Raw genomic sequence first — 12744 nt, 5'->3', positions numbered from 1 at the left:
CTTATTTTGATGGATGTGTGATGTCACTGATATTGGTATTTCCTCCAATGCCATAGACTGCAAATTAACATACTATCTCATGCACTGTAATTCTTGTCATACTCTCTATATGTTTCTCTTAGGAGCATACCCAACTTGTTTGGAGGTATTTTCTTAGTCTTTTTGATATTGCATGAATACCAACAGAGAACAGCTATCCATCAGATATCTACTGCTCTTTTCATGAATGACCTTGTTTTTTTTCTGGTCATACATGCTCTGGTGACATCTTTTTATGCTACTTCTTTTGTATAATTCCTGGAAATTCAACTTAGAGCCTATTGTGCACACACATTGTGAGTCTCTCCATTGCTCTTTGGAAAATGCTTAACTTTTTAATGTTTGGAAATTTTTGCTATTTCACATCTTGCAACTTTAATGTATCAGTAGAATATTATTAATCCACTGGCCTTTATATATTTGAAGAAGCAGTTTGAGGTTAACAACTGTAGTGTGGAAATTACCACAAATCCTCTGTTCTACTCTGATAGCTTCAGTTGTCTATGGACCAGCTCAGCTAAGTATGGAGAAGCTAATCTTTAATAGGTCATTAATAACTTAAGAAAAATAAGACTTCTTCCATTTCTACTTTAAAGTTAAACAATAACAGAAATAGTGACAGAGGTCATTAAGTTAATCTAGCAGCATATATGTATTGGTATAAACCATAGATATACAATATATAGTGTAGTTGTTTAGTTGTTTTCAGTCACATCTAATTTTTTATGACCTCATTTGAGGTTTTCTTGGAAAAGATACTGGAGGGGTTTGCCATTTTCCTTCTCCAGCTCATTTTACAGATGAAGAAATGGAGGCAAACAGGGTTAAGTGACTTGTTCTGGGTTACATAACCAGTAAGTGTCTACAAAAAAATGGATATACACACATGACATATAAACATATACTATACTCTATGTGTAATTATACATACAACGAGGTCATGCATATTATACAACAGACCTGGAGTCAGGAAGACTTATCTCCCTGAATTCACATCTGGACTCAGGCAGTGAAATGGCAGATTTTAGTTTCTTAAAAGGAAAATCTTCCTATACACAAAAATGGAACGTAGTGCCTTGTGAGTAGTAGATTGTACAATTTCAACTATATGGTTTCTGAGGCTTTTTGCCATTCTGGTTAAATTGATCAAGTCTCTTACCCTTCTTCAGTTTCCGGACAGCTAACATACAATGGCTAGGAGATAGATCCCATATTCTTAAGGTCTTATCATCACTTACAGTTGCACAAATAGGCAAATGAGGATGGGTAGCTAAACCCCACACATCTCCTTCCATGTGTCCCTATACAGAACATAAAAATTAATTCTAATTTATTTAATTGTAACTTGGTCTACAAATTTAATGACCAAAAATATAATGGAAATACATCTACATATACAAAAAAACTATATTCAATTCACTATTATTTGTACTTACTTGTACCAATAAAGAAAATAATGAAAACAAAAAAAGAATTATTTTTGCAGCTTATGTGTGTGTAAATATAATCCATCTATTCATCCATATACCTATCATTTAAATTAACATTAAAGATAATTTTAAATTCATAAACACATTTATTGACAAGGTTTAAGAAGTATGGTTGGGAATAGCTACCAAAAAGTTTAACTATCTTGTCTCACCTCATACTTCTAGAATCTTTTAGGTGTTTTCATGAAAGTTTTGGGAAAGACTTATAGTACTTCTGATAGTACTGCTTTGATCCCTTGCCCAAAGTGGATACACTGTAAATATGCTAGGAAGTTTTATGATACCTGAAATTATCAGATAATTATAATACTGCTGTTTGAAAACTGAAAATTCTTCCTACTTATAATTCAAATTTTCCCTTGTTAACATTTAGCTTTTTACCTTTTCTTCTTTTGAAAGGCATAGCAGGGGCAGCTAGGTAGCACAATAGATAGAGCACCAGCCCTGAAGTCAGGAGAACCTGAGTTCAAATCTGATCTCAGACATTTAACACTTCCTAGCTGTGTGACCTTGGGCAAGTCACTTAACCCCAATTGCTTTGCCAAAAAAAAAAAAAAAGAAAGAAAGAAAAAGAAAAGAAAGGAAGGAAAAAAAAAAAAAGAAAAGGCATAACACATGCATTTAAGAAATCCTACAAGAACAGGGACAACATTCCTTAATTTTTTTCTAGTTCTGAATGAAAGCACAACATGCAAGTTTAATTTAAGATTTAAAGTTTTAAATTGTAATGCTTTAAGGCTTCAAATTATATGAGATTTTACATGTATAAATACTTTTTCCAATATCAGAGACTGTAAACCCTCCTTAATAGTTAATTCTCATAAGTTGCAACTAATAAAATAATTCTTCTCTTAATGGCCAGTTTGGAGATGTCCACTTTCTAATTTGGTTAAGATAGTGCTATGAATCTGCAGAAATTTGAGCATTTTTACATATATAGTAAATATATACTTTGTAATACTTCAGCATTTAAATGCGTCTTAGAAGTAAGACCTTTACTTGTAAAACAAAGTTAAAATCTAGTGTACCCTTAAAGACTTCTGCATTTACAGTGGTTATATTATGTAAACTTGTGTAGAAAATAGCATTTATGAATTAAATTGCACATAGTAATTTAATGGATACAGCGCATACAGAACTTGGAGTCAGCAAGACCTGAATTCAAATCCTGCCTCCTTTAGTAGCTTGTGTGACTATGAATTATCAAATTACATAATTTTTCTTAGTCCTATCTGTAAAATGGAAATGATAATAGGTTCTATTTCATCAGATTATTATAAAGATCAAGTAATACAATATTTGTAAAGAGTTTTGCAAACTTTAAAGTGCTATACAAATGCTAATTGTTACTATTTTTATTGTTCTTATAACATATGTTATTATAACATGCTTATGCTATTACTTTGAAATACAAGTATGCCAATCATATACACAATGACCTAAGTCTTTAAATATGTAATATTTTATTACTTAAAAAAAACTTCTTGGTATGACAAGACAATATGAGTACCATTAAAATAACTAAATTAAGCAGAAAATATGTAAAGATATAAGGGAAATGATACTCAACTGGATCAGAAAACCTGGATTCAAGTTTCAATTCCAAGAAAACTTGAATGACCTTGGATAAGTAATTTTTACTTCTGTAAGCCTAGAGTCCCCATCACTAACATGAGGATGTTATGATCTATACTACCCATTTCACAGAATTATTGTGAGGATCAAATGCAATCAAAGAGATTTTTGGGTTTTTAAAAAAATTTATTTTATTTAAAGAAACAGAATAAAAAAAAAGAAAAACAAAAGGAATACAAAATAAAATGAAACAAAAGAGAAAATTGTCATGCGCCCAGCAGACCATCAAGAAGGATTCAAATTACATAACAAATACCAGTTCTAGAAAGCATATATATTAGTAGAAGAAATTATATTCATGAGGGTCTATCTTTCTTTATTTCCTTATAAATTGTTCTTTTGTTCTCTGCTGCACATATTTTTTATTTTATTCTTTTCCCCCCTTTCATCCTCCACAACTCTCAAACAGGTTATATTTAAGAAATTATATATTTATATATACATATGTAGATATATACATATACATACACACAATATTAAAGATAATTTTGCTGTATATGATAGTTTTGGCCTCAGGTCTAGTTTTTTTTTGATAGTTGGTAGATGTTATTCCATAACCTGCAATCTTCTATTGTAGTTGCTTCTGTACAATTCTAAGTGTAGTTTCAGAATATTTGAATTATTTTCTTCTTGTTTCTTCCAAAATATCAGAGATGTTTTTTGATCACAAATTATTAGATATGCATTATCTATCATGATAATTACCAACAATAAAAATTAAGGAAGAAAAAAGATTAAGTTTGCATTAAGTAACATGATCACATTTTAAGGAACAAAAAAGGGAACATCAGAATTCTGTGCTATTCAAAAGGTTTTATTTTTTTTAATGATTTCCTAAATGGATAGTAAGATTTATTTTATTTACTGCTCTTAACATAAGAAAAGGTCAAAGTTATAAGTGTCATGTAATCAGTTAAGAGTTTCAGAAAATATAGTCAGGTTCAAAAATAGGAATAAACAAAATAAAGTACATGAAATATGAATACAGATGTAATACCATTTTTAACCAAACTTCTTTCTTCTCTGGTGATAAGAAATAGTTCAATAAAGTTATCAACAGCTAATTTACTTGGCAAAGTATATCATTTGTATCAATTCACTTGGTTATTGTATAATTTAATATATGCTAGTACAGAAGAATAAGCATTTTTCTAGTTATCTGAATTCATTTTCTGAGCCATTTTCTTGACATCTTACATAGCAGAATCCCTAATAAATCAAATTACCATTCTAAGGGATAATATGAAAAATATATTAAAATTAAAAATTACCTGAACGAGCAGAGTAATTGGCCCACTTTTATCTACCTCCAGTATTTCGCCATTCTTTGTGCCTACTAAGATATGACCGTGACCTAATGATATGGCACGTATAGAAGGGTTGTCTTCCAAAAGAAGACCTGAAATGTTAAATGGAAGAATTCTAAGTAATTGTTACTTTTTTAAAATTGTAAAATACTTTCTTGATATTCATTTATGATATTTGACCATGACAATCTCAGATGATGAGGTAGTTCTCTCCATTTTAAAAGTTTCAATAAATTAGCTATATATCTCCCCTCTTCTCTTATTAAAGACTAATCTGGGATTAAAACTCTACTATCTTAATTAAAATAATTTTTTTACCTTTACTTATATGTGTTTTTTATATTATGTAATAAATATATTTATATTTATATTTTTCTTTCTGTGTCATAAGACATTCTCTGCCTGCCAGTTTTACAAGAGTCACTTTGCTAATTTCCACTCAGACTAATTCTATCCTCATCCTTCTCTGCCATTTCCTTCTATTATGCCAGCCGGTCCTTCTATCACTCCATCCTGAATTCATGGGTCTGCTTTTACCTTCTTACCCGCTGTCGTGGCCAGCTTGTTGCTCTAACACCACAATTCAATAAATAACCTCTCCTCTGAAGCTCATGTCTTTCTATTATTATACTCTTATAATTCTTGGCTTTCATTTATTGAACTCTAGGTCTTTCTTTATCTATCTTAGTTAACTCAGTAGTTGAGGGTTTTCTATAAAAAATTAAATCACTAGCTTACACCTTATTGCCATATTTCCTTGACTTGACAATTTCCAGTAGTTTCATATCTAGTCTACTTCAGCTAGTCATCAATATGGTCAAATATAAGCTCTCACTATCATTCAAAACTGCTCCATGAATCCAAGAATTATTTGAGATCAGAAATTCATCTATCATGTGAGCATTCCTTCCAATGGATCAGACTACAACTGATCCAAACCTTTCCATCTTATGCAACTACTGTTAATATCTTTCTGCAAGTCCCTATTCCTACCTCAGGGTCCAAAAGATCTTGACATTATATTACCAATGAAGCACAAGGGCTAATCATGTTATTCCTTATTTTTGCTATATGACTTGTCCAAGACCTCACCCCTGAAATTTCTCTCATTATAATTATTTGTGCTACCACAAAATTATTCTACTGTTTTTTACTTCATTCATCTCAAATCTATTCTTCACTATCAGTACAATCACTATCACCTCAACTCTTTTTTCACATTTCTCCATACTCAAGCTTGACCCAATTGTTAGCTATTGAAAATATGGACTAGTCTTCAATCTTTAATTGCTTATCCCTCCCACCCCACCTCTGATGTTCTACTAATCCTATATGATTAATCTGCCTTCTCTGAATAATTCCTATAATTTTCATTCTTTGTTCTTACCCTTACCAGGGGTCCTCAAACTATGGCCTGTGGGCCAGATGCAGCAGCTGAGGACGATTATCCCCCTCACCCAGGGCTATGAAGTTTCTTTATTTAAAGATCCACAAAACAAAGTTTTTGTTTTTACTATAGTCTAGCCCTCCTACAGTCTGAGGGTCAGTGAACTGGCCCCCTATTTAAAAAGTTTGAGGACCCCTGCCTTAAGCAAATAACTATTATAGGGACAAGCTTCAAGCTATGTTGACCAGATAAGCGGTATATATACTAAACTAAACTTTCACTGGTATACAGATTCTTTTATCAGTCCTTTGACTATCACATTTCCAACTTTTGTCCTAAACTACCTTATAGTTTGTTAATAAAAAAAGCCCACTCCAGGTCTTCTGTCTCAGGATTCAGCATGGATTTTGGAAAGCATGTTGGATACAGAATCATAGGACCTGCAATTCAAATTCTTTCTCTATCGCTTATTATTTGCATGACCTTGGATAAGCCATCTAATTTCTCTGGTCCTCCATAAACTAAAATATGAAGAGATATGGCTGATCTAGATGACTTCTAAGGTCTCTTTTGCCAAGCCTATCCTTTGTCACTCTTGATTCTTAAAGATGGGATGACTTCCTCTTCACCTATTACTTTCACCTTTGTAACTGATGCTATTTTCTTCAGTCTCCTTCAAGAAATTGCTTCTTTAATAATCTCTTTCCTTTTAAATTTCTCCAAGAGTTTGTTCTATGCTCAAAAACATTTTTAAGGAGGGTCAAGATGAAAGGAAAAGAGAATAGAATAAACAGAGGGGAGACAGTCAGCAACAGTAATTTGGAAAATAATTTTGAAGCAAGTTTCTGTGATGAAGGCTTCATTTCTCAAATGTATAGGGAACTGAGTCAAATTTAAAAAAAAAAAAAGAGCCATTCCCTAATTGACAAAAGATATTAACTATGCCCAAAGGGCTATAAAATAATGAATATCCTTTGATTTAACAATACCACTATTAGGCATGAATCCAAAAAAAGATTTTTTTTAAAAAAAGGAAAAGGGCCTATATGTATAGCAGCTCTCTTCTCAGGGCAAAAAAATGGAAATGGAGGAATGGCTAAATAAATCATGGTATGATGGGAAATTATTATTCTATAGGAAACGATGAGCAGGATTCTCAGAGAAAAACCTAGAAAGTCCTCCAAGAATTAAAGCAAAGTGAAATATACTGTATATAAAGAAATAGTAATATTGTGGGATGATCAGTTGTGAAGGACTTTGCTACTCTGAGCAAAGCAATGATCCAAGACCACTCTGAAGAACTTCTGATGAAAAACGCTACCCATACCTAGGGAAAGAAATGATTACATCTGAATTCAAATTGTAACAATACCCATTTATACCTCATCTGTCATTAATTAGTTTTGTAACTTGGAGGAAGTCATTCAACTACTCTGTGCCTCAGTTTAGGAAAGATGGAGTCTAAGATCCTTTCCAGTTCTAGAGTTATAATCCTATATCCTTTCTTTCTTTTCTTTTCTTTTTTTTTTGGTTTTGAAAATCTATTTTATTTTTTTTTAATTTAAATTTTATTTTATTTAATAATAACTTTGTATTGACAGAATCCATGCCAGGGTAATTTTTTTTTACAACATTATCCCTTGCACTCGCTTATGTTTCGTTTTTTCTCCTCCCTCCCTCCACCCCCCCCAAGATGGCAAGCAGTCCTATATATGTTAAATATGTTGCAGTATATCCTAGATACAATACATATTTGCAGAACCAAACAGTTCTCCTGTTGCACAGGGAGAATTGGATTCAGAAGGTAAAAATAACTCGGGAAGAAAATCAAAAATGCAAATAGTTCACATTCATTTCCCAGTGTTCCTTCTTTGGGTGTAGCTGTTTCTGTCCATCATTTATCCATTGAAACTCAGTTAGGTCTCTTTGTCATAGAAATCCACTTCCATCAGAATACATCCTCATACAATATCGTTGTCGAAGTGTATAATGATCTCCTGGTTCTGCTCATCTCACTTAGCATCAGTCCATGTAGGTCTCTCCAAGCCTCTCTGTATTCATCCTGCTGGTCATTCCTTACAGAGCAATAATATTCCATAACATTCATATACCACAATTTACCCAGCCATTCTCCAATTGATGGGCATCCATTCATTTTCCAGTTTCTAGCCACTACAAACAGGGCTGCCACAAACATTTTGGCACATACAGGTCCCTTTCCCTTCTTTAGTATCTCTTTGGGGTATAAGCCCAATAGAAACACTGCTGGATCAAAGGGTATGCACAGTTTGATAACTTTTTGGGCATAATTCCAGATTGCTCTCCAGAATGGCTGGATTCGTTCACAACTCCACCAACAATGCATCAGTGTCCCCGTTTCCCCGCATCTCCTCCAACATTCATCATTATTTTTTCCTGTCATCTTAGCCAATCTGACAGGTGTGTAGTGATATCTCAGAGTTGTCTTAATTTGCATTTCTCTGATCAATAGTGATTTGGAACACTCTTTCATGTGAGTGGTAATAGTTTCAATTTCTTCATCTGAAAATTGTCTGTTCATATCCTTTGAACATTTATCAATTGGAGAATGGCTTGATATAATCCTATAATTTCTAAACTACCTGCACTACTCTACTGAAAATGTTTTTTTTTTTCAAGGACCCTTTCTGCAAATTCTAAGTATCCTTTTATCATGAAACGTAAAAGCCTTTTCTAGTCCTTAACTTTCCTGACGCTCCACCTGACTTCCAGATATACTCAACACTACTAGTTTCTCCTCCTACCTCTCCAATATTTCAATATGGTAACCATAAATTGAGGAATGGCTGAATAATTTATGGCATATAAATGTAATGGAATATTACTATACTATAAGAAATGATAAGCAAGCTATTTCAGAAAAGCCTGGAAAGTCTTACATGAAATGACACCGATTGAAATAAGCAGAACCAGAAGAATATTGTACACTGTAACAGCAAGACTGTGTGATGATCAACTATGATAGATTTAGGTCTTTCTTTGTAACACAGTGATCCAAAACAATTCCAATAGACTTGGGATGGAAAATTCCATCCATATCCAGCAAGAAAACTATGAAGACTGAATATGTATTGAAGCATACTATTTTCACCTTTTTTTTCTATTTGCTTTTTCTTCCTCATAGTTTTTCCCTTTTATTCAAAATTTTCTTTCTCAACATGACTAATATGGAAATATGTTTAAAATGATTGTACATATATAATCTATATTGGATTGCTTGTGATCTTGGGAGAGAATCAGGGAGGAAAAATTTGGAACTCAAAAAATTCACAAAAATAAATGCTGAAAACTATCTTTGCATGTAATTGGAAAAATAAAATACTATTGAAAGGAAAAAAAAAGAAAGAAAAAAGTATATGTGTGGGGAGAGGGTATCAGTCTGCAAATAAAATATGAGTCAACAGTATAATAATGATAATTTAAAAAGCTAATGCACCATTAATTTTAATGAGAGTCATAACTTTCAGAATCAGGTGAATGTATTCTACCTTTGTAAGACCCCATGTGAAATAAAATATTATTGCAATGGACAATTTAGGAATGGCAATGATAAGCTAAAAAACAGCAACCAAAATATAAAGAAGCTCTAATGAGGATCTGAAAGGAAATGCCAAGTATTTAGATGAAAAAAAGTAAGATGAAAGGGGAAATATATCTCTTTCCCCATCTGAAAAGTCATCATTTGGAAGATGGGAGAGAATTTATATTTATATTTATATTTATTCAGTCTCTTTGGCCTTAAAAGAATTAGGAATGATGTGTAGAAGTTGTAAAAAAAATCAAATTTAGCTTTCATGTCCCCAAAATCTTCCTGACAATCAGAGTTATACAAAAATGGAATGGATTTCATCAAGATGTTCTAGGTTTCACGTCATTTTAGTTCTTTGAAACTGAAATTTTGTGATTCTGTATTTAATGATTGTTCATTTAAATCTAAATTTTGTGGAAAACTAGAGCCATACAAGTTACCAAAAGCAGGCAAAAAAGCTACTGTGTGATGAATTTATTCAAGTGACTAGTGTTTTACTCCTTAAAAAAACAGAAAAAATTTTAAATTAACTTCTGTTAAAGATGTACTACATTAAAACAATAGATTATTACATTTCATTATTAAAAATAACTATATGGAGTGTTTTAATAGAAGACCACCATGAAATTATTACCTCTATACTCTCTTTTAAAGACAAAAATTCCAATGAGAAAAACAACTGTAGCCAAAAAGCATACTCCAGAACTCTGGAGAAGTATACTTGAAACAAGGAGTAAAGAATTGATAAGATTGATTGTAAACTAGATAACATATATACTTAGTACTTAGGATGGTGATGTAATGTATCTCTAAGTTCACACATAATCAGTATGCTGTAATGATATAATATAAGGTATATAAGATCCAACAAGAACTGGGAGAGAGACATTCCATCTCCCACCATCCTGGTGGCTCTCCTGCCTCCTGCATTCCTCTACTAAGATCAAGGCTCATCTGAAGGGGCCCCCAAAAGCTAGCCTACCCCATGCAAAGGAGACAGAATGAAAAGGAGATAATAAAGACTTTGGACTTCATCCCTGTCTATTCTTGTGGTGATTATTTTGCTGAAACCAAGGTCCATTCAGAGGACCTAAAGAGAGCTAGCCAGAACATTCCATTGTGGTGCCTGAAGGTAGAAATAAGGATTTACACTCAGCAGTTCAATTGGCGTGATTGTGAGTTCAGTGGAGAAGTCCCTGTGACCCAGAAATAGGATGAGTACAAAAACAGACAAGCAGGAAACTTTGTTAAAGGGCTAAACTAGTGTTTCAGCTGAAATGGGACAAATGCTTAGAAAAGAACCTTCCCCACCCCAAGGAAAGTGTGTAGAATGCATAGTTAAGCTAATAAAGAACTAGGGTTTGATTGTAACCTGGGTCAGATCATTGGACTTTTAGGAACATTAAAATACATATTTCCTTGGTTCTCTAAGGAAAAAAAAAATAGAGCCAGATAAGTGGAAACTAGTAGGAGAGCAATTAATTGAATATTACAATGATAATGACTCTGATTCAATTCCTAAAGAAACATTCTATATATACAACATAATACAATTGGCTTTAAGGAATTACATAAGTATTAGAATAAGGAAAACCAGGAGAAAGAGCAGGAGGGGGATGGTATTGACAAAATAGCTGAAAATCATGAAGAATTAGACAAGAAAGGCATTAAGTATAGTGCGGATGAAATTAAGGAATGTGGTACTTCACAGAAAGAAACATTAAGGCATTACCCATTTCATGACCTTTCCTCAATTTCCCCTTTGTGGGTGGAGGGAGGAGGAGGAGAGGGAAGAGCAGTGACACAATCAGCACCACTTATGAAGCAGCTTTGTCCACCCCTTACGACAAGATTACAAAAGGCACTAGCTAAAGCTAAAAAAGGAAAGAACATATTTGATTTAAGAATAAAAGCATACCCTGTGATTGAAGAATTTGATTCTTCAGGTTAAGCTAGGAAAAGATACACTCCTTTTGATCTGGAAATTATCAAAGAGCTGAAAAAGGGCTGCACTCTTTATGGGGCTACATCGTCTTATTTTAAGATGGTATTAGAGAATTTGGCTTTTGAAATTTCAACCCTTAGTGATTGGAAATTTATAGCAAAAACATGTTTAGAACCTGGACAAAACTTGTTGTGGCTTTCTGAATATAACGAACTCTATAGAATACAAGACCAACAAAACAGGCAAACTGGAGTTAATTATACAAATCACCTTTGACCAAGTAGCAGGTAAAGGTTAGTATGCAGATGCTTTAGCACAGATTAATTATCCTTTGATAGAGTATGAGCAAATTGCTTCTGCTGCTATCAAAGCATGGAGCTCCCTCCCAGGAAAACAAGATAGAGGGAAACCTTCACGAAAATAGAGCAAAGTCCAAATGAACCCTTTGCTGATTTCGTGAGACGTGTGCAGACAGCTGTCATAAACTATTGGTGAAAATGCAGCAAAAGGAATAATGATAAAACAACTTACTAAAGAAAATGCTAATGAGGTTTGTAGAAGAATTATACTAGGACTGCACAAGAATGCTCCTTTAGAGATCATAAGATGCTGTGCCACAGTAGGCACAAATACCTTTTATAGTCAGGCTATAATGCAGAACATGGGAAGACAGGGTCCCTTTTGGAAAGGGACTTCCAGAGAGACTCTTCAATACTTTCAATATGGTAAAGTAAGGGCATCTGAAAATTCACTGTTGATATAGAGATAGAGTGAGAAAACAGGGTGGGAGAACAAGAACCAAAACCCATTTCCAAAATGCAACATAGGCTTCCATTGGGCACCAGACATGAAAGGCAAGACCCTACTCTAAGGCGCCAAACAAAAAATAGATGGGGCATGATGGCAGCCGAGGTTACACCCAGAGAGTCTTTAGAAGTTCAGGACTCCCATTTGATCAATCAACCAAAAAGTAATCTGATGGAAGAAAAGGATTATGTGATCTATCAGCCAAGAAGCAATCTGATGGAGAAAAGGGATTACAATTGGGGAGAATACAGGTTTTATAACCCAACAGAAGGGCAGTGTCCAGTGCAAGCAGCCAAGTGATATGGAGAGATCCAGAATGTGGTGAATGGAAGGAACCAGATAGGTTAACTGCTTGGGGGAGAGGGTTTGCTTGTATCTCTACAGATGGAGAAGGAATCAGATGGGTGCCAATGAGCTGTATTAGCCTTGTCCAATGAGCTGTATTAGCTTTGTCCATTGGAGAAAGACAGAAAAAGAGAAAACCTCAAAACAAAGGAGAAAACTCAAGAAACACTGGGTAGTTCCATCTCTGACTATATCTGCCACTGAAAAAGCATGACTATTAA

General features: G+C 33.6%; 1 protein-coding gene across 1 annotated transcript in view; it reads right to left on the bottom strand.

Moving 5' to 3' along the window:
* EML5 (EMAP like 5) overlaps nucleotides 1–12744 on the bottom strand; it is a 206645-nt gene that overhangs the window by 73086 nt on the left and 120815 nt on the right. Inside the window, 2 exon segments of the mRNA XM_051977455.1 lie at nucleotides 1199–1340; nucleotides 4436–4563. Coding sequence (XP_051833415.1) covers nucleotides 1199–1340; nucleotides 4436–4563 — 270 coding nt within the window.

This window comes from Antechinus flavipes, chromosome 2 (assembly GCF_016432865.1).
Source record: "Antechinus flavipes isolate AdamAnt ecotype Samford, QLD, Australia chromosome 2, AdamAnt_v2, whole genome shotgun sequence".
NCBI lineage: Eukaryota > Metazoa > Chordata > Mammalia > Dasyuromorphia > Dasyuridae > Antechinus > Antechinus flavipes.
This window is presented reverse-complemented; position numbering and strand designations above follow the sequence as displayed.